The following is a 22,221-nucleotide window of genomic DNA, read 5'->3' on the forward strand; positions in this document are numbered from 1 at the left end:
TAGAGGTGGCGAGTCAGTGTAGTGTGAATCCCGCATCTTAACAGCAAACAGGACAGAGGATGACATAGGCTGTGCCACAATTACTACTGAAGCACAAGGAAACCAGAAACAGGGCTGGAATGTACTGGAGACATTTGGCTGTGCAGTAAGAAAAAGTGTTTGCTCTGCATTAAAGCTGGCAAGAACCACTGTCTGAGTGTGGAGCAGCTTCTGGCACAAGAGCCTTACAGGGGATGCATGGTTGCAGGATGATGGTCACCTTATTGCTACACCTGTGACACAGGGTTGAGTGGAAACAGGAGCATCCCTGTGGAGTTCTTATGGTCCTATTCTGATGTGTGAACTTTTGCTGTGTTGGTAGATGCTGCCACATTAGATGGTCACCACTTTTAAAGGGTTGCAGTACTGCTGTGAAGGAGCTGGAGTTCAAATGGCAGAGCTGAGAGCTCTGGGTTGACAGTACCCTGGAAGTCTGGAGCAGGCTCTGTCTCATGGCACCTGGAGCCAAGTTGCAGGTTATAGGGATGTTAATTTGCTGCCTTTTCTTCTCTGGCACGTGGGTTTGTGCAGCTGTCAAGAACGTGCGAGGGGAGTATTACCTGAATGGGCAGTGGACAATCGACTTCAGCCGAGCTCTGCAGATAGCTAGCACGGTTATGCACTATGACCGTGGCTCGGAGGGTGACCTGGCCCCAGAGCTCCTCCATGCACAAGGTCCCACCACAGAACCCCTCATCATTGAGGTAAGCAGCTGTGCTTGCCCCCGCTGATACTCTTGCTGTCTGGTTGCATAGCAGTCCTTGCTCTGTGCAGTGGGAGTGCATTGGTGAGGACCAGATAGGACTGGAGACTAGAGAAGTGATGGAGCCCCCAGGAGTCTCACAGAGCTGTAGGCCCCCAAGATACAGACCAAGGTGGTCTTCTTACAGAAAGAGCAGTATTTATTGCACTGATTCTGCTGCCAAGAAAGGAGAAGGGCAAAGCTTATTGGTGTCTTCCTGCCTATTCCCTTGGGTTCTGACTTCAAGGGAAGTGAGTCAGCACCAAATGGTACTGGGGCAGGGACAGGCCCTAGGGCACTGCTTGTTATGTTCTTTAGGCCAGGTAAGGACACTTACTGTTACAGGCACAGCTGGATCTCCTGACACGGAGAGGATGGAATGCACCTTTCTCTGAAAAATAATGCTCTCTAGAGTATCCTAGAAAGCGAGGATTAAATACAGCATAGAGAATAAGTGCTCGTGGAGTGGGAGGGGTGCAGGTCAGCTTGACCCCTCAGGCATGTGTGAGAAATGCTGTGAAGGGGAAAGTGCTGTTGCTGTTATTTCCCTGACTTTCTCACATGCTCCTGCAGCTCATCAGCCAGGAGCCAAACCCAGGGGTACAGTATGAGTACTACCTGCCTGTGCAAGGACAGGCCTCGGGCTACAGCTGGAGCTATGGTTCCTGGAGTGAGTGCAGCTCTGAATGCGGAGGAGGTAAGGGGACAGGATCAGGTCTCTGGGCTGGCTGCCACACTGAAGGCAGTGTGCTGCCCTCTGCAGCTGCTTCCCAGCAGTCTGCCTCCTGCTGGCAGGCAGCACAGGTATCTGCAGGTGGCAAACAAGATTTGGTCAAGGAAAGGTAGCACGTGGGGTCACAACAGTACTGTCTCCCATGTCTTGTCCTGTCTTATTTTCATTGCCCTAATCCATAGGCTTGTTACTAGGGTCTGTTTTGGTTTGGTTCATTTTTCTTCAGTTCTTTATGCCCTTCTCAGACTTTTTCAACTGCTTGAGATGTCCTCTCCAAGCTGACCTGGCCTACATAACTGAATCACATCATCACCTTTTCCATTAATACAGTTATGGATTTTAACCTAAAAACAAACAAAAAAACCCCCACAAACAGCAACAACAACAAACAACAACAACAAAAAAACCAAACCAACCACAACAACAAAACACACAACAAAAAACCAAAACAAATAAGCAAACAAAACAACAAACAAACCCCAAACCAAAACCAAAACACCAAAACAAAAAACCCCAGTAAAACAACAAATCTCTCCAGCTGACTTGTAAATTGAGTTCCTATCAGCCTCTTCTGGTCTTACATGCTAAAGGCCATTTCAGTAGTTTTTGCCATATTGTAGCTGTAGGTGCTGATACTGTCTTTGCCTGGGCACTCTTATCCTGTAGGAAGCATGAAGAGTTGCAAGTTTTTCTCCTGTATCCAGTCTTCACAAGACTGACCTGAGTCTAACAGGAGACTCCCAGCTCTGCTGCTATATACTGCACACATGATGCAGTGTTTCTTGTTGAAATCCTGGATGTGGTGCTTCTCTTGTGAGTATAAATCCATAAAATAACAGGAAAATGCTCCTCAGGTACGCAGAACTGTTCTGGCTCTCTTGCCCTTCCAGAGAACTCCTGGAAGGGGTTGGGGAAGCATCCTTTGTGCATATAGTGACAAACCAAAATCTGCACGGGGCTCTCTTTCCAGGTTCGCTGGAAAAGGTGTGGATTCTGCGCTACTTTAGAAACTTGTCCTGCCACACCAGCATGTTGCAAACCTGGTTCTGGGTGGCCTGTGTTGATCAGGGTACTCTTTTGCTTCTCCTTTAGGTTTCCAATCCCGCTTGGTGTTTTGTACCATAGACAATGAAATTTATCCAGACTATATGTGCAGGAATAAACTACAACCAGACAATAACCGGACATGTGGCCATCAAACTTGTCCCCAGACAAAACGGTAAGATTTTCTTTCTTCTTCTGGACTCTGACTTCTTCCTGAGGTGCTTTTGGAACCAAGAAATAGAATTGCCCTCTCACTTCTCCACTTCTCCTGGCCTCCAGTGTGCTTCTCTCTAAGGAACTGTTTTACTTCTTAGAGAATCATAGAATCATAGAAAATACAGAATCAGAGAAAGCACAAGACAAGGCTGGTGGTGATAACACTGTGATGAGCAGTTAACACTTTCTTTCTGTGTGCACAAGGAAAGGGCTAAATACATCCTATGTTCATTTTATGGACCAGTTAAATTTGCTTTCCAGAGTAGGATTGTGGAGGACAGTCTTCTAGCCCACATAGGAGATAAGCAGATTCTCTGGGTTTTGCTGTTGTCGTGGTTTAAGCCCAGCCGGCAACCCAGAAAACCACACAGCCACTCACTCACTCACTCCCCACTTTCTTCCTCCCCCTGCTCCTGGAGGGATGGGGAGGAGAATCAGAAGAATGTAACACCCACGGGTTGAGATAAGAACAGCCCAGTAACTAAGGTATAACACAAACCACTGCTGCTACCACCAATAATAATAATAATGATAAAGGAAGTAACAAGGGAAGAGAATACAACTGCTCACCACCCCCCTACTGATACCCAGCCTGACCCCAGCAGTGATCTAGCCCATCTGGGTAACTGCCCCCAGTTTATACAGTGGGCATGACGTGCTGTGGTATGGAATACCTCTTTGGTCAGTTTGGGTCAGGTGTCCTGTCTCTGCTTCCTCCCGGCTTCCCCTCCTCCCTGGCAGAGCATGAGACTCAGAAAGTCCTTGGTTGGAGTAAACATTACTGAGCAGCAACTAAAAACTAAAGCCCTTGCTGATACAGCTTTACAGTTGGCTTCACTTGCCTCTCACATGGGCAACCAGAGATGTGACCAGCTGTATCTGGTGGGTGTAGTAGAAGCCTGTGAGTACTGTTGTGGGTGATGGGGCACTTGGAAACCTGGGAGCATTTCTGAATACATGGCAATCTGTAGGTACTTGTTTTGAATTCTTTAAATCCTTTGTTCTGTGTATAAAGGACTTCTTACATCTATCTGCCGCAAGCCTGGAGTCACAGTGGAGCACGGAGCTCTCAGATGAAGAGGTAACAAGAAGGAGGCTACAGAAAGTACAAGAAGGCAGCTGCTCTCTTCTGCTCTCCACCTAGCTGCCTGGCAAAGATGGGGGAGCTTTCCTCTGGCACTGGTGGTAGCAGTGGGTGGTGCTTTGCTTTGGATTCTTGGCAATGAAAATGATGGTGGAGGGTGCTGGATGGCAGCCTTGCTTAGGTGTTTGTGTGTGCTCCTGGTAACTTGATTCTTGTGGGACTCAGAAGGGGACAGTTTCTTCATAGCTTTTGGATACTTATCCTGATAACTGTTGGGCTGGGTTTTTTTCTGGAATAGAGGTAAAGAGGTGAAGCGGTGTTAATTTTTGAGTTAATAAAGATAAATTAAAGAACAGAAAGGAACAGAGAGCATGATGGACTGGGCAATGTAAACATTGGCCAGGATGCCAGCATGCCATAGCAAAGACTTCAAGGTTTCTAAAAAGCTCTTCTTTCTTTGACATGGGTCCTATAGCAAACAGGAAAGTCCCTACAAACTGAGATGAGTACAAGGACATGACTGATTCAGTACTTATGTACAATGAGGTATGCTAAGTAAAAAAGATCAAAAGAAAACAGTTATCCTCCAGTAAGATGCTAATCGTGCAGGACTTGCAATTCTTTGCCCTCCGACAAGGGTCCGAGCCTTACAGCTGACCTTGTCTTACAGAGGAAATGAAACAAGTGTCAAGAGAAGAAATTGAAAGAAGCTGTAGATGGATGTTCCTAGTTAGTTTCTAAAACTGTACACTCACTTTACAAGAGGTAGAATTCAGTTCGGGGGAGGGGGTTATTCCCTCTGGGGTTTCTGAATAATCTTGATCAAAGCATGTTTTGAGCCCTGAAACCACACTGCTCTGAGTGGCTTCTACTTGCTGTAGTTGTTCCCTTTCCAATGGGAACATCTTATTTTATAGCAAAGGCCATTCGTTTTTGAGCTGCTATTGCATCTTTAGCAAGAATGAAGTGTATCTTAAGGAGATGAACATGGCTGAATCTGCTGTGGAGTTTGTGGCAGTGGTTGAATGGGAATTGGCTGGGTGAAACTCAGTGAACGGGTGGTGAGGGCAGACCAGGTAAGCAGCTGGAAAGCTCAGGGAGAAAACATGAACTGCGACCACTCTGCGGCTGGGGCTTACCCAGCTGCAAGGGGAGATCGCAGCTTACAAGCACATCACCATGATGCTCCCCCTCTGCCCACAGTGCTTTTTGACTGCACAGCAAGCTGGAACTGGAATTAAACAGAATGTTGTCCCTGAATCCAGGCCCATGTAAGGTGTGCTCCCAGCTACCTAGGCAGCACAGAGACATGGAAATGGACGAGAGCAGGGATTCTAGCATCTAAACAGATTTTGCAGACATCCCTCCTTCCATTAGCAAGGGTGTATCATTTCTGTGGCAGCTTCAGCAACCAAACACAGGGCAAAATCTATAATGTTTTGGGAGTTTTTGAGTGTGCTGCTGTTAGAGAATTTGGCTGATGGGAGGAATAAACCAGCTTTCTACTGGCTGTCAGGGAGAAGTTCACAAGCACTTCTGAGAGTGTCTGTCATGGCTTGCAAGCAGAGTGAGGTCTTGGCTTGATTTTACTGTTTCCGATAGTGGCAGGAGTGTAACGTGTGGTTAGCCTTGTGTGTGTTGCTTTTCTCTTAACTGATCTGGATTGTTTCTGTGTTTTTTTTTCTTTCTTTTTCTTTGATGTTCCATTCCAGGCATGATTTTTTTGCAGGCATCAGGATACCAAAAGCCAGGGAGAAAAATCTTCCCCCTCTGGGAGAGCTCTGCAGTTCCAAAGAAACAAGTGTTTTGTACTGGGGATTTGTCTCTGAAGCAGGACTCAGGCTTTGCATTGCTAATTAAGCTGGGTAGCACTCAGTCAAATGGGAACTCGCCTCTGTCTCTGTTCTGCAAAAGGAATTTTTCCCTGTCTGATGACAACAGGGACATGGCACTCATCTCCCCTGTGTTTCTGAGGGGTTTAGCTGGGCTTATGTTTTTGTTTTGCTTGATTCTGTGACCTGCAGGTGGAAAACAGGGGAGTGGGGACCCTGCTCGGCTACCTGTGGTGGGGGCACCCAGACTCGCTCTGTTTACTGTGTGGCATTCGATGGTCAGAGCTCCCAAGGGGTGGTGGATAATGCTGAGTGCATGGCCTTTGCACAGCAGCCTCGCAGCAGTCAGCCCTGCAACATGAGGCAATGTGCGACCTGGAGCACGGGGCCCTGGTCAGAGGTGAGTCTGTGTGTGTGTGTGTGTGCGGGTAACTGCCCTTGGCACCTTGGAAGACCTGCCAAAGCTTGGGCATAAACAGCCAGGCTCCTTTTCTGGGACTCTAAAAAGTGTGTGTCCCTGGATAAGTGGTGTGCCAGGGGTATAGGACTTGTCCCTGTGGTCCTCCAACAGACTTCCAGCTGGCTAGCAGCTATGTCCTCCTATAAACACATACGTGTTCCTCAAAACTGCGTGCCCCTGCACCTCTGGTCCTCTTATTGCATGTTCTCTCTTCTCTGGTCTGCCAGTCCTTTCCCCACTCCTGTATTTTTACAGATCCACCAGACATGGCACTGGCTGAGTTTCTGAGTCAGGCCTGGTGAAGGCAGAGGGCAGGCAGGAGACCTCCTGTCCATCAGCTGGTGATGCACAGTAAACTCCCTCCTCCATAAAACAAGAGCTCATGGCTACTGTCTGTGCTGTTCATTTCCATGCATGTTGCAGCCTCAGCATTACTAGCCCTGGGCAGCAGTACTGCAGTCACAACCGTTGGTAAGCAAGATACTCTTGAAACACTGGTGACCTGCTGTTTGCTGTGTGTCCACTCAGGGCTTCTCCAAACACAGCTGTGTGGTGCATTTTTTGATGCCTTTTGTGCGTTTATATCTCCAGGAGAGGAAACTGTTCTGTGTATGCTCAGTGCTGCCAAGCCAGGCATTTAGGAGGCATTTTATGTTCCAAGGGCTTAGAAAGTAAAGGTAGTCTCTACCTGATTCCTAAAGCACAAGAGAATTTTCCTCTTTAAAGGAGGATATGCATGCTTGCAACATTTGACTTAATAATCTTGTGGTGGTACTTTGAGTGGTGCAGCAGAATAAAATGCAACTTGAGGCATGATACAGACTGTATAGCATAGACTCATAGATGTATATATATACATAGACTGTAAATTCTTTTTTTACCTCCCCCCCATTGTGGGATGTGAAGTGTGAATCCTGAGATGGCTTCAGGGTTTTGTAGTAAGGGTGCTGTCCAGGGAAGGCACCATGTGTCCTGTTCTCACAAACTGATCTCTAAGTTATTCATGCCAGGGTTCTCAAAAGCAACTGTTTCATATACTTTCAGAGATAAAAGGTCACTCTAGTAAATGAGTGGCTGGAACTCAGCTGGGAAGCTCATCCAAAGTAATTCAGACTGTCCCCAAGTTAATGCTGTCTGTAAAAGACCTTGGTAATTTATGGAAAAGTAGGCTGGATTCCAAGAAACATCACTGTGAATTTAAGAGGGCATTGAAAATGTCACAAGCCAGTTGCTAGTACAGAAGTTGTGTCATAGCTGCACACCATAAAAATGGAGCACAGGGTCTTCAGACAGAAGACATGAGCAATACAAGAACCTAATTTTTATATTTTCCCTTTAATTCTTTACCTTGACCTGATTGTAACCAAGAGTAAATAACATGAGGTTCCAGGTATTTCCTGCCATTTATTATTCTTGATGTATACTGCAGTACTGATACTTTCTTTTTTTCCAAAATCGCTTTCCATGTCTTCACCGGTACAGATCAAAATAAATGATATGACTAGGCCAAAATCATCCAGTGAGCTCCAGATCTCCCAGACCTTATCCACCATGCCTTATTGCCTGTTCTATAGCATAAACAACTACTCTGCTAACTCCCATCCTGAAGATGATTTTAATGATGCTTGATTGTTTCAGGCAATCTCAGAATGGTGCTCTGCCCTAACGTTAGGGAGCACAGCCTGGAAGTGCAAGTGGAAACCAGGTACTTCTTTGTAATTGTTTGGCCCCTTTCTGCAGTGCTCAGCTAGCTGTGGGGAAGGGGTCCAGACCCGCACTGTCACCTGCAGAACACAGCAGGGCTCTCAGGCTCAGGACTTCGCTTGCCTGATGGAGCCAAAGCCGTCGGCCACCCAGCCCTGCCTGAAGGAGAACTGCATCCAAGAAATTGGCTGGCACATTGGAGACTGGGGTCTGGTGAGCATCACACTTCCACGGTTCAGAAATAACCGATTGTATTGCTGTTTCCTTGCAAACAGGCTTTGATCTGTGCAGTCTGCACACTGGCTGAGGCTGAGAGCATGTACTGCTTCCTTACCAGTCCCTTGGCTCACATCCGCATTGTAACTGGCACTAGTAATGCTCCAGTTAATCTGCTGTTTGCTTTGTGTGCAGCTGCTACAGAAATAAACCCTTCTGATGGGGGGGATTATGGTTTCAGTGACAGTGGCAAAATGCAGCCAATAAGGTGAAATAATAATCCACCCTTGCTGCTGATTCCCAATTCTTCGTTCCTTTGCTGTGAATAGTAGAACAGCTCTTTGCATAACTATGACGCGGCTTCAGGACTGGTCATTGTGCATGGTGATATGGCTTAAGGTACATTTTTGTAATAGTTCAGATAAACTGTGCTTCAGCTGGATTACTCTTGTCTTTGTGGAGGAAGACAGACTGTGTTCAGCCTGGGAAAAGTGCTGCGGGAAGGAGATAGGGGTAGATCAAATGCATCAGGTGACTTCCAAACACACTTTTCCCCTTCTGTGCTAGCCAGACTCAGCTTGTTTTGAGTTAAAACATGTTACATCTCTTGGCCCATGAGATATGGGCCAAGTTTTAATAACAGCTAAAGAACTTGCATGCCTTAATCTGATCTTTCTTGGGCCCAGTCTTTCTGATATCAGAAGGGCTCCTATCTGCATCTGAACAAGAGAGAGAAATATTCTCCCAGTGTTTGTAGAGCTTTCCACCAGCAGTTGGCTTACACAGACACCTCATTCTCTCCCGTTCCCTGAGGTGCTGCTCATTTCTCCCTCTTCATCTACAGCTTTCAGTGAGAGGAACTCTAGGTAGCTGCTTACAAGAAAGCCAGCAGTTTGCTTTTCTATAGTAAACTGTTGCTCTTGAAAGCATAGTTCAAAACTGACCTCCTCACAGCTGGCGGATCCCCATAGTATTCAGATGCCTTCAGGCCAGACTGAAGCAATTCACTCCAGCTCACTGCCACACTACTGTGTGTAACAGCAGCTCATCCAGATGTTACAGGCTGAGCACAGCTCAGAGCCTAATGCTTCAGGGCTGGGTGCAGCATTTGGTAAAATGGTTTAAAGTAAGGTTTTCTAATTGTTCAGATGGATCAGCTGAAATATTTTTTGCTGTGTGTTGGTGGAGGATGCTGTGCTCAGCCTGCAGCCAGTCATGCAGCTGTTCCACTCTTCTGGTCTGTGGGGTTTCTGCATTCAGCCTCTGCTGCCTGCTCACCTGCCTTGTCTCTGTGTCCAAGTGTTCCAAGAGCTGCAATTCAGGCATCCGGACACGCCAAGTGATCTGCGCTGATGGCGACTCCAAATACTACAGTCCTGAGACATGCAAAGCCATCCAGCCACAGAAACCAGCCACCCTGGGTAGCTGCAACATGCAGCCCTGCTACCTGCCACAGCGTGAGTGGTACTGCTGCACACCTCGCTTTTCCTAAGATGCTTCTGTTTAGGAGTAGGAATTCCCAGCTCTGCACCAACTCATGTTCTCAGTTTCTTGCCTGCCTGTGCATTTATGTTTTGTGCACATAACCAGAGTCCCAGTACCTGTGCTGTTGAAATGTATATAAGACAACATTGATGTGTGTCCATTTTGATGGCTCTGTCCCAGTGTGTACTGCACACTGACCCCAGGAGTCCCAGTCATGAAGAATGACACCTGGGCAGGCTCAGTAACTAAAAACTATATCCAGGCCTCCTCCCTCTGTGGAGCAGCTATAAAGGACACAACTGCTTAGAAGATTTTGCTTGCTGTCTGTGTCTAGTCTTCATGCCAGAGCTGAAACGCTGACATTTGTCTGCCTGCCCATTGCAGGTCAATGTCCTGACAATCCAATTGAATCCAATTGCTGCTCAGCAGCTGTTCCAGAAGAAAGAAACATTTTCATCAACTTTATTCTCCCGTTGATTCCTGAATGCATTTGCAATTATTAGAACATATGGCTGGACTAACTGCACTCATTTTGTGTACGTCTCTCTTTGCAGAGGTCCCCAGTATGCAGGACACTATGGGATACGATGTCACTCGCCAGTCTTTGCTGACACGTTACAACCCAAACAGCCCTGCAACAGGTTTGGAAGAATTTTGTTAGTTTGGGGTTTTGATGATGGCAGACCTGAAATAGGCTGTGGTTGGGGAAGGTTCCTGCTTTTCTTCATTTCTCTTGTTCTTTTCATGGACTTCTAGAAATTCAAGGAGCCAGGGACAAAGTGTAGATTGTTTTACACAGATAGTGATCAGTATTTGAATCTGTTCATGCAGAAGACTCTGTATAGTATTATACATGCCAGGTTCTGGCAGCATGACTTCAGTGCTGGCTGAGAGAAATGCTGCCCAAAGCAGATCCTAGGAATAAGAAAGGATGATATTGATGGGACCACAGTAGTGTAGCAGGTGGTTTCTCATGGGACAGCAGAAAGGATGGTCAGTGCAGTGAGCAAAGACTGGGGGGAGGTGAGGGGCGGGCAGAAGGCACATTTGGGTGCATTCTGATGCAGAAAAGCCTTCACTGTAGCCTTCAGCAAGTAAAAAAGAGCAGAGCTGAGGAAAACTGACCGGATTTTTATGCTCACCTGTATGGTGTAAGGAGTTCCCTCCCCAGATCCTGGTGACGAAAGGATGCTCTCTGGGAGCTCCACGAACCATGGTACTCATGGAAATCACCACATCCTATCCACCAAGGACCGTGGCATCAACTTGTTGCCTGTTCGCTGGGAATCCCAGTCACACTCCTTGGATTCCTATCAGCTCAGCTTCTCTCAGGGCCTCACTGCAGGGACTGGCTCTCAGCACTGTCATCAGAGCCCACACGGCTGCTGTCCAGATGGGCACACTCCAGCCTCAGGCCCTTTAGGAAGAGGTTGCCCCTTCAGCACCTGTCACCAAAACAGGTAACTGGAATATATATGCTTGAGCAGGGAGGCATTGCCTTTCCTGGAGGCTTGCTGAAATTTTGCCTTTACTTGAGCTGGGCAGGTCAGGTACTGCTGCAGCCCTTCTGCCTTTTCCCGTAGGTATGGATGCTGTCCTGATGGAGTATCGGCTGCCCAGGGTCCTAACAACATGGGATGCCCGCAATATTACCATGAAGTTCAAGCGAGCAGAAATCAGCCTACTGTGCCCACTCCAACAGTAAGTACAAAAAAATCTTTGTGTTTTAGGAGCCCATCAGATACAAAGATTCAGATTTTACTCCAGTGGCTCACATTGTGGGTTTCTGCTGTGCTTCATTTCTGTCAGTAAAGAGCCAGTACTCCATGTGTGGCGTGAAGCCCTTTGGCCAACTTTGCCCTTGTGCAGTCTGGGGCATCCACTTGTGATCCTCTGTAAGCAGGGGACAGATTGGGAGGTTGGGAGGTGTCTGAGAAGTAGATGAACATACTGTGTAGGACTGATAGAATAATCCTGAGCAATCAAATTTCTTTTGGACAGAATCTTGCCATCCAGTTTCTAGGAGGAAAAAAATGGGAAAAACATGGCCACTATTAATTGCTTTTGTCAACTCTGCAGATTTATTGAGGGCAAAATAGTCAGGGAGGTGATTCCTCTTACAGCTTGGGGTGCTCGGTGGGGCCAGCTAAAAAAAAAATGGCCTGCAGCTAGGCTGGTTAAGTCTGTCTTGCAGAGAAGTGCAGCCCTGGCCCCATGGCTGACAGCCACATTTCCCACTCCTTCCCAGTATGGAAGCCTCTAGGAGGCAAACAAACAGATAGAGGTTCCTCTAACAGCTGGCCTTCTGCAGCCGACAGCTTGGACATGGTGGGTTGCATGTGCTACTGTCTTCTTGTATGCATGATAACTTTTGGCTTCCAATTCCTATCTCTAAGGCAAGCCAAGCCTTGTCCCAGCAGCACCCCTCGGGCGAGTGCCGCGGTTCCATGTACGGCTGCTGTTTTGACAATGTTGCTTCAGCTTCAGGTCCTCAAGGGGAAGGATGTCTCAATAGGCCCAAGTACCGTAAGTGACACTTTAGCTTCTTGGCTTAGAAACATGGGAAGAGTCCTACAGAATCCATGCAAGCTCTGCTCTCTGTAAAGTGTAGTAAATTATCTTTTCAAAAAGATCTTCTGCCTGGTGGCTGGGGCAGGGGAAACTTGGGGGAAGTGTAGAAAAGCAGCCAGGGGGTTCAGTTCTGTCAGCCACTGCAGAAATTCTTTTTGTCCTCTGCTGATAACTGGACAGAATTGTGTTTGTGTGATCTCAGTCAACTTGTAGGACTCCTGGGGAGCTGTTTGCCCTTGAAAAGACATGCTGGTGCAGCCTGGAGTGCTCCAAGTTGGTTACCAGGTGTTTGAGGGAAGTAGGAATGTAAGGAATCAGGGCTGTGCCCAGCCTCCAGACAACCCGTGGACAGGGCTGGAATGAGAGATACACCTAAGGATGGAGGTGTTGCTCAGGGCTGTGTGGATGCTTTTAACCAGCAGAGATCGATACAGTGCCTGCTGTACTACAAGGGCACTAGAGCTGCTGGGCAAAACCATCTCTGCTCCTTTAGTTCCCAGCTGTAGCGTCTGCAGGCACACTGCTGCTGCATTGCCTTGCTGTTTTGCTGCAGCACAGAGATTGCTTCGTGGCAAGCCCTGTGGGGCTGCCATGCAGAAAGGGTAAGCTCTCTGGATCCTCTCTGCTCAGCCACAGCTTGGCAAAGGACCTCCCAAGGCCCTGCATTCAGTGTTTGTCAGCATGTGGCTGTGATACCTGTGACTCGAGAGCCCAGGCCTCAGTTTGTGGACACATTGGGCTGTGGTCCTCTTTATACCAATGTGTGGAGGGGTATTCTGTAATGCATGAGGCTTCACAGCTGGGTCTAATCCATTTGCTTTGTGGGCTGGAAATGTGCAAACAGTAGCCATGTGCCCCTTGCAGGACAAGAAACCCCAGAGCCAACCTTGCAGCTGCAGGATTCCCCAAGAAAGGCCATAAAGCATCCATCTAGTATCTGGATTTAGAAATGTCTCCAAGGCTGGTTTGCTTTCCACCAGTGGCAGAACTGGGGCAGAAAGAAACATGTAAGCAGCTGCCTAATTTCAAAGCAGGGCTGGGTGCCAAACTCGGGTGTCTTATTTTCCCACCTGCCCTCTGCCCACAAGGCCCATCAGATCATCACGGTAGGCGGCTTGAAGCACCTGGACCTTTGTGCTTCATAACCCTCACATCTCCCTCTGTTCTGCTGTTTTTGGTAGCATATTCTGTAACATGCCTGCTGCCCAGTGCCCATGGCCCCTGCTCGAACTGGACCACTCGCTGGTACTTCGTGGCTGTTGTTGGCAAGTGCAACCGGTTTTGGTATGGAGGTTGTCATGGCAATAAAAACAGTTTCGCTTCAGAGGAGGAGTGCATGAGAGTGTGCCACAACTCCGCGGGGGTCAGTCCTCTGGAGCACCAGCCCTCTTCTGGCACAGGAGGGCTGCAACACCAGCACACCAGCTCCCATTCTCGTATAGGGGATGCTTGGGGTCAGCAGCAGCCACCCGTTAGAGAGTCTGCAAGTCACAGCCAAGAAGGAAGAGCTGCACCCCCCAGGCAAGACAGACACGGACAGGACAGTTGGAGAACTGAGGTGCTGACAGAGTCTTTGCCAAGGACTGGTGTGCTGGAGAGCCAGCGCTGGCGCACCCAGCAAAGCAGACTGGACAGCCTGAGCCCGCGGCACCTGTGGGAAACAGCAGTACCCAGGCCCTCAGAGAGGCAGAGGAGCAGTGGCCAGCAGGAGCTGCCCCAGGAAGGCAGGCAGTGGCAGAAGGCTTTTGGAGCAGATGTTTCCATCACAGAGGGATTTGGGTACCACGCGCCTGCAGACACCTTCCCAGTGCGGGCTCTGCACAGGTGATGATGTGTTTATTATATTTCTTTTCCTGTTCTGCCAGCTCTTTATGAAGCACCAGTGCAGCTTCCTCTGGAGTGGAGGTGTGTTGCATCAGCTGGGACCAGCTCACTAGGAACACTGTGCAAGGGATTGGCTATACGCAGAATCATAGAATTGATTCTGTGCATGTGGCCCTTTGGTAAATCAAGTTATTCAGGCTATGGAGATACCCGCTGTCCCTTTCTTTGCACTGGAAGTAGGGTGTGTGAAAAGACTGCAGGATCCTGGGGTCTTTGTCTGGGGAGCATTCTTACACTGTAAATGAGAATCCATAGGTTTCTCTTGTTCTGACCAAATTTAGCTGACTCTTTGACTTCAGAGCCTTTACCTCAGCACTGCATAGAGCAGTAGTGGGTTGTTCTAGGGAAGACTTTTCAAATGCAGAGTTTGGGTCAGGATCCAGACAACACACCCTGAAAATCAGGAGTGTGTAAAGCAAGATCTAAATGTACCTGCACTGGATCTGTGTCTGCTGAGCTGAACCTAGATTCTTCGGAACAGAGTGGTTGTAGGACTCTTCCTGCAGATAATTGTAGCATTTGGTCTGTTCAGAGCAGCTTTTGCCATTTAGGGTAGGGCTCCTGTTTCCTGGTGCATCTGCTCTGAGCTGAATAGCTAGCCAGTCCTCCTTTGCCCTGTGGTTGTCATTCATCCAGAGTCGCATTAGAGGACTCAGAGGAGAGGAAAGCAGCAGTGGTGCCAATGGAATCACTGTTTTTCAGAACCATCCTGGAGGAAGCCAGTCCCTCTCTTGTGACAGTAGCTGTGGGGCAAAACGTCCAGCTGATCTGCAGGGCAGGCATGTCCCCCTTCTCCAAAGTGGAGTGGATGAAGAATGGCCGACCGGTCTCATCTGACAGGTGAGCTCAGCACCTTTCGTTGGAGAGCAGGTGAGCTCCAAGTAACTCAGAGTTCCTCTGGATGGAAGTTTATGGCACTCCCATCTAAGATACAATGTTTTAAACTATTTTAAGATCCTGTTTTTCCTGGGAAGTCTGTTTCCAGCAACAGTTTAGAGCCAGACAGTCACATTGTGTTAAGAAAACCACGGTTAGGAAAAGCCCAGTTACTCTTTTTTGTTTGCAGATGGTTGCTGGGACTCAAGCTGCTGCCTGAAAGGGCAGTTTGCCTGCTCGTGGAGAGGGTTGCTGAAAGCAGTTCCCTGTTCTTCCATCTCAGTTTTCTCTCTATTCCTGACCTGCTTTCTGGGGCACTTATTTCCCATGTCTGACCCTTCTGTAGTCAACAAGGTTTTGTTTTTCTCTAAGCCGGGGAGGGCACTACATGGCGATGGTTTATGTAAGATCAGCATGAAGGGCTGCTCTACCTTGGGCAGATGCTGTTCCTGGCCAGGCAGAGCCCGTTAATCCTTGCTCGTGTTGCAGGCACACCTACCAGTCTGACAGCTCCTTAGTGATCAGCCTTGTCAAGCCGGAGGATGCTGGGACTTACACATGCCTCATTTCTGACGGGAGGACAGAGACCCGACAGATTCAGTTACAGATCATAGGTGACTTATCTTCCGCTTACAACTAAAGAGGCAGCTCAGGGCTCCTCGTTAGTGGTTATTGACAGCAGCAGCAATAAAGCCAGCTGCAGGAGCAGACTTCCTCCACTGCCACACTGTGCTAGCAGTGTTGTTCCCTCCACGGCAGTGGTGTCCCACAAGCTGTCAAAGCACTCGGTCTCCTCCACTGTAGGGGTGCCACAAGGGAGTGTAGAGGCAGCAGGGCTTCTTTTTGTGCTGTCTCTTGACAAAGCCTCAAGCCTCAAAGCACTTGCCCCCCCAGCAGTGCCACCCCACAACTGCAGTTGTGGCTTGCCTGTAACCTGCCCATTTCCAGCACAGTGAGCATGTCTTCCTCCCTGAGAGCCATCATCTGCATCCTGATCCCAGAAAGGAAACCCCAGAAGAAAGGCTTCCTGTATTTTCCTGGGCCCTCCATCTCACACTGCAATGTGACCACTTTGCCATAACTGCTTGTGTCGGTGCATTTATGTTTTGTGTTTGGCCCAGACAGGTCCTGCTGGGTAACAAACAATTCCCTGTTCTGAAAAACGTGCCTTGTTTAAGAAAGAAAACCAAAACCAATATGAAAAACCAGTCTCAAAAGATGGGCCAGCAAAGCTTCCTGTAGTATTCAGTCACAAAGTATGCTTTGTCACAGCAGTGGCACATGGAGCAGAAAGCATTGTGGCCTAAGGGATGTGGCAACATGTTCGACAGAAGAGAGAAAGGAGTCTAAAACTGCTTGCCTGTAGGTCTGTGACTGTCATTAGCAGACAGTGCAGGTTTACTGCACTAGTCAGCCAGAAAACAGATGGCTGAAGGGCTCTTTGGCTTCAGTTCAGCAAGCTCTCCCAAGCTCATAGAAACCGTATGCAAGAGGTCACAGTAAGAAGTGTCCTTTTACTCACAGATGGCATTTTATTTTGAATAGAGTACCAGAGTGCTGCTACGGCAGAGGTTGAGAGAGGTCAGGTCCTTCACAAGGAAAATCATCAGCATTCGGAGCTATCCAGAGGCAGGAAGGTTGTACAGGCAGCCGGTTCCTCTGTGCATCAGCAATTCACACACAGGTAAGTGCACATACAGCAACAGTTTGTCCACCATGCCCAGCTGAGGAGCCATATGGTGTCTCTTCATGTAGAAAAGCTAAAGATTGGGGAGGTCCTGGGTCAGCCATTCCGGGGCACTGCTGGGAAGCAAGCAGTACTGAACTGCTGACAACAAGAAGGGGAGAAGACCCCAGTCGCAAGCTGCCTTCTGTCCTCCCCAGGTGTCTCTTGAAAGAAGCATGTTCTGAGCAAAGAGGTGCAGGGAGGCTGACAGCAAAGGAGCTGGTTCAAGCAAAAGTAGAAATACTAGGGCCAGCATCCTTAGCTGTTCAAGTTAGTGGAGGCAGAAAGGGAAAACTGTTCTGGAAAACAAGCAAAGCAAGTAAGAACTGCTTAACTAGCACAAAATAGGCAGAAATATGGATTAAAAAAGCTCCAGTTACTTGAGTCCCCATCTGTTTATTTTAAATATTTTGTGAACAACCCAGTTTGACTCAAAACTCTCTTCACGTACTGGGTGGTATGTTCTATGGCTTCTTGCATGGTGTTTTGGTGTTTCTAGGCTCCACAGAAATAAAAGGGCACAAATTATTTTGGCTCTAAATGCAGCATGTTGGGGCTCTGGGTTAAATCAAACCATGATCTGATCCTTCCCTTCTTTTGAGTTTAAACCTTAAAATCCAGTCGATTTGCTGAACTCCCCATCAGTCTCTTTAGCTGCTTCTGCCTAAAAGCAGGAAGAAGTGATTCATTCAATTAAGGCTCTTTGGTTTTGTTTTTTGAGATCAAGAATTCAGGTCAGAGAAGGGGGGTGCAGGAGACGATGTTTTATTTCACCCTGGGAACATCATGGTTTAGTTCCCTTCCAATATGGTGTTTACCTGTAGTTGTAAGAGAGCAAAGCACACGAGGAGATGGGTGATGCCAGAGCCTGACCTCAACCTTTCTGCTGCATGAAGTGGATGCCAGCTCCTGGGCCTTGTGTGCAGTCAGGTGATTGCAGTGGGCTCTTCACACTCCCCCCCAAATACCTGCTCAGTTTTGTGTGCCATTTAAGCACCTTAGAGGAAGCTTGCTTGGTTCAGGACTTAGCAACATGAGCACATGGCAAATGGTACAAACGCTTCCTGGGCTATTATCCAGGGGAGTGCTATAAAAAACAGGGCTGCTGTCTCTAAGGGTTAAGCTGGCTGGCAGGAGTGCAGCACCAAGTTGTGCTGAACTGGAGCAGGGTTAAATGGAGACTGCTCTTTTCTGAATGTGGTGAGTGAATGCTAGCAATGGCAAGTACAAGAGCTCTGACAGGAGTGCAGAGACTGCCCTTTCCCATTGGAGGCAAAACAGAAGGCCTGTGATTGAAAAAGCCTTGTGCTGAAAGTCGAATGCCAAACAAGGGAGTTTGTGCAGCTTCTGTTGTGCTGGTGGACTTTTCAGGTTGAGGACGGATAAGAGGGAACCCTCGGTAGTGGAGGCCAACATCGGGGAGAGAGTCAGACTGCCCTGCACAGTGGAAGCATCGCCGGCTATTACCATTGAATGGCAGAAAGACGGGCAGCCCCTCTCCTCTCCCAGGTGAGCTCCCCAGCAGCTTCACCATTCCCACAGGCAGGTTCATGTGGAGGAGAACGTCCTCCTCCATTGCCTGCCCTGACTCCTCCCTGGTGGAGTGGAGCTCCTGGCCATGCAGCTAGGGCACATCCAGCTTTGTGCTGGCCAGCTTCCCCCGTTAGAGCCAGACCATACTGCTTGACTGCCCTAGCCTCATTCACAGATCAAAGTCTGCATTGAACCCTTGAGTGAATAGCTGTGATACAGCATCTACAAGTGAGCCAAAGCTGAAATATATTCATCTACAAGATTAGCAGAAATAGAACACACAGCAGGCAAATCTGCCAAGAACCAGCTGGTATGTGAGCCAGGACAGAGGTCCACGGCAGAGAGTTCAGGGTGCCTGCAGTGAGCTTCCACGGCTACTGGTGCTGCTGTCCTACAGCTCCCCTCACCCTCTCCTCCCAAAACCCCGCTCCAGCAGCAAACATTCCCAGTCTAATCCCAACACTAGTGCTGGGATTTGAGAACTGAGCTGCTGCTAGACCTTCACTCAGTATTACTACAGAGTTCTGCACGCTGCTTAGCTTCAGCTCTGGTGTCTGGAATCCCACCATGACCCAAGCACAGGCTGAGGAGCCTTCTTATTCTGTTCCCCAGACACAGGCAGCAGTCAGACGGGGCCCTGGTCATCAGCCGGGTCAGCTCTGAAGATGTCGGCTTCTTTACCTGCATTGCCTCAAATGGCCGTGACCAGGAACAGCACCAGGTCCTGTTCAGACCTCTGGGTATGGGATGTGTGGAGGCATGCATGGCATGTTTGCACACACATGTGTCTGCACACAAGTGGGAAAAAAGGAGGGCAGGTGAAGATGGCTTTCTTTTCTGGCCATGCCTCTTGTCTTCTTACCTAATGGGTAACAGGCAGCTTGAGGGAAAGGGAAGAGTGAGTTGTGTTACCCAGTGGTAATCCGTGTGTGTCTAGTAGACAGACCATGGTGCTCCAGGCAGCTGAGAAGAGGAACTAATAGTACAGTAAGAATGACTCTCAGGGTCTTGTTTCTAGGACACTGGTTGCAAAATTGCTTCTTCCTGCATACAGGAGCAAGAGGAACTACAGAGATGGTTCTTCTGTGCATGTGATGTGCTTGTATCCAGCTGGAGGAAAAAGCTCTTTGAGGCCACTGCTACTTGCGCTTGCTTGGGCCAAAGACCTTAGGAAATCCACATTCCCTATAGCAACAGCATCATAACTGCAAACATGCTATTTCAAGGCCTGGGGGGTTGTAGCTTATCATAGCATATGTTGGACTTTTCCCATGAGGGAATGCCCCTACTGCCTGGCATTATCTTCCTGTTAGTGATGATTTCCTTATGGTCTAGGAGAGCTGAGGATCACTGGTCTTCTGCCGAGCATCACGGTACTTGAGGGAGGGACTGCTCAGCTTCACTGCACAGTGACTGGCAACAACGTGAATATACGGTGGTCCAGGTAAGCAGAAATGAGACAGAACTTCCCCTTTCTTCTCTTCTGAAACCTCACCACTTACCCTCCAAATAGTAATACAAGATGCCTGCTAAGCAAGGGAGAGACCCATGGTTCTCAGCCCTAACTTAGCATCACCTACATTTTCCTAAACAACTTGGCTGTTACCCCAAAATCCTGGGAAAGATGCCTGTGGAGTCACCAGGCTCATGTTCCAGCTAAATGAGGAGAAAAGCAGATGTTAAGCTAAGCTTTCCTGGAGTTCAGAAGGGCTCCATGTTGGAAAGCTGGAGACATTACAATAGCAAAAACTAAAACGAGTAATCAGAGGGAGACCTTTAGTTGGTCTTTATAAAACTCTCTCTGCCTAACCCGAACAAACATTTTAGCCCCCACAATAACAGTGACTCTTCTCCCAGTTCCCTGCTGCAATAGTTCTCTCCCTCTACTGTCAAGTGGGAGCAAAGGAGATTTTAAAGTGTTCTAACAAAGGCAAAGGAAAAGCTGTGTCTTCTTCTCTTGGTGGGTTACAGGGAAACTGAATTTGTGCAAGTGTATGGTCAGGGTGTTTTCCCCCTATTTGAAAATAACCAGCTTTGTTTTGGAGCCCTGTTGCAAAGGATCCAGAGAGATGGACTGGTAATTGTTTAAATCCCTGTACTCCATGGGATAGGACTGAAGTGGGCCATCTCACAAAGAGCTTTTCTTCCATATAGAAGTTTGGTATTTGAGTTAGCAAAATGATGCAAGATTCGGAGCCTGAATGAAACCCTTTTCAGTGAAACAAATTTCATTTCCTTGGTAACTAGGAGTCCATAATTCAGGCAGTTTTGCTGCTGGGCACAGAATATTCCAGGAGGAACAGAACAGACATAATCGTGCTGGTATTTTAAATGTATTTTTTTAAAAGCAAGCTTTTAAGGGAAAGAGGGCACAGTGCTCACTGCCCCATATGTTCCTCAAACAATATGCGCTGCTGCCAATGCCAGGCAAATAAGCACTGCCAGACCACAACCTGGAGAGAGGAAAGGCACCCTGGATTTGCTTAGTTCCTCAAGCCTCAAAAATGTGTAATAGCGGAAAGGGTAATGTCTTTATACAGAGCACACAGCCAGCTGCCTCCCACACAGCCAGTGGCCAATGGACACAGACTCATTTGGGCTTGTGTAAATATCCAATTGTAGAGCTGGGTCATGGCAAAAGGATTTTTCTCCCTTCCTGCTGAATTTGTAAAGATTCCCTCCTTCCAAAGAGCCTCAGCTCCTAAACTGCAGAGAGCTCCTCTGGCCGTGTGGGTGGGAATAGTGACACAAAATGGTTTTCACCACAGGAATGGGGTCCCCATGCGGGCAGTTGAGCACCACATCCACCTGTCCCAGGATGGAAGCCTGATCATCAGCAATGTTCAAGAGGCTGATGAGGGATCCTACACATGCAGCGCCTATAGCAGCAGCAACTCCGTCAGTGCCAGCACAGAGGTGAAGGTGCTGAGGAGCCAGCCTAGCTGTGAGTACAACCTGCCCCCCCTGCTTCTCCCAGAGTAGTGACTGCCTCTTGATGCTATTATAAGTCTGCCCATTGACATGCCCATCCACCACTGACCTTGGGCTTTGGGGAGCAGTAGGAGCTGCTGGGCTGTGCTTCCCTTAGAGCCCTGCTTTCCCTGGGCAGAAAAGCAGGACAGCAGAAACGCTTCCCCCCAACACACATGCATGAGGGTGCTGGGAGCTTAATTAACTTCCCAAGGCCTAAATGTCACAGTTGGTTGACCAAGAAGTTGGCTGCAAGATTAGTATTTGGACTCTGGATGCCATCCAGAAACTGCATTCTCCTCCTGTATCTCACCAGAGGTGTCGGTTTCTCTCAACATCCTTGATGTTGGACTAAATTTAAAACAACACCCTTAGAACTGGCAGGGTGGAGAAAGCAGGAGCATGCTGTGGGAAATGAAACCTGAGGATAAGCTCTGGCAGTGTGTGTACAACTTCTTCACCTTTCACTTGGCTGCAGCTACTGTGAATCGCATTGTGGACCTGAGCAGTGAGTGCGTGGACCAGCCCCACCTTGCCAACTGTGACCTGATCCTGCAGGCCCAGCTCTGCAGCAACGAGTACTACTCCAGCTTCTGCTGTGCTAGCTGCTCTCGCTCCCAACCACGGGCCAGCCCTCCTCATCACCACGGGTGATAGACACCCTGTGGCCACATCAAATACAGGTGACCGATTGCGAGGCTGCACCTCTGAACTCTGTCCACTTCCTGCGTCAAACTGTTCAGGAGCTCTGCCGGACTGGAAGAGCTTGAGGGTGAATTGAACAGCGGGTAGGGAGTGTGACTGTTCAAAGGTGGGAGAGCCACCACCCTCAAGTTTACTGTAAACTTCTCTTTTCCCTGCTGTACAGCTTGCTGTAGCTAATCCATTTCTTCACTTAAGAGTAGTTGCTTTCATTCACAGAACAAGCTGCTACTGGGAACATAAGGATGCTGTGACTTTAGAAAAGGCACATAACCAGCATAAAAGAGGGAGAGAGCAATTCTTCATGCAAGCAAGAGAGAAGTCCTCTTAAAGAAAATAAGCTCTGAAGTGTTTGAAGATGGTCTGAACTGTTCTAACCAAATCACTAACGAGCGATGAGCATT

The 22,221-nt window shown here is 48.3% G+C and overlaps 1 protein-coding gene across 3 annotated transcripts in view; it reads left to right on the forward strand.

The window, feature by feature from the left end:
- Positions 1-22,221, forward strand: part of PAPLN (papilin, proteoglycan like sulfated glycoprotein) — a 60,286-nt gene that overhangs the window by 27,117 nt on the left and 10,948 nt on the right. For 2 of the 3 annotated variants that reach the window (XM_061376355.1, XM_061376354.1), the window contains exons 9-28: positions 571-743; positions 1,355-1,478; positions 2,607-2,733; positions 3,790-3,855; positions 5,883-6,090; positions 7,891-8,067; positions 9,371-9,527; positions 10,110-10,196; positions 10,727-11,015; positions 11,139-11,256; positions 11,952-12,081; positions 13,308-13,950; positions 14,713-14,850; positions 15,376-15,500; positions 16,432-16,570; positions 17,984-18,121; positions 18,758-18,885; positions 19,481-19,589; positions 20,914-21,089; positions 21,594-21,798. In XM_061376355.1, coding sequence (XP_061232339.1) covers positions 571-743; positions 1,355-1,478; positions 2,607-2,733; positions 3,790-3,855; positions 5,883-6,090; positions 7,891-8,067; positions 9,371-9,527; positions 10,110-10,196; positions 10,727-11,015; positions 11,139-11,256; positions 11,952-12,081; positions 13,308-13,950; positions 14,713-14,850; positions 15,376-15,500; positions 16,432-16,570; positions 17,984-18,121; positions 18,758-18,885; positions 19,481-19,589; positions 20,914-21,089; positions 21,594-21,769 — 3,428 coding nt within the window. In that variant the 3' untranslated portion in view covers positions 21,770-21,798. Of the gene's footprint in view, positions 1-570; positions 744-1,354; positions 1,479-2,606; positions 2,734-3,789; positions 3,856-5,882; positions 6,091-7,890; positions 8,068-9,370; positions 9,528-10,109; positions 10,197-10,726; positions 11,016-11,138; positions 11,257-11,951; positions 12,082-13,307; positions 13,951-14,712; positions 14,851-15,375; positions 15,501-16,431; positions 16,571-17,983; positions 18,122-18,757; positions 18,886-19,480; positions 19,590-20,913; positions 21,090-21,593; positions 21,799-22,221 lie in introns of those variants that run through there. The other variant, XR_009728921.1, reaches the window with a different exon arrangement.

This window comes from Neopsephotus bourkii, unplaced genomic scaffold, assembly GCF_033783945.1.
Source record: "Neopsephotus bourkii isolate Nb327-2 ecotype Australia unplaced genomic scaffold, CSIRO-AGI_Nbou_v1 NB_1707, whole genome shotgun sequence".
Classification (NCBI taxonomy): Eukaryota; Metazoa; Chordata; class Aves; order Psittaciformes; family Psittacidae; genus Neopsephotus; species Neopsephotus bourkii.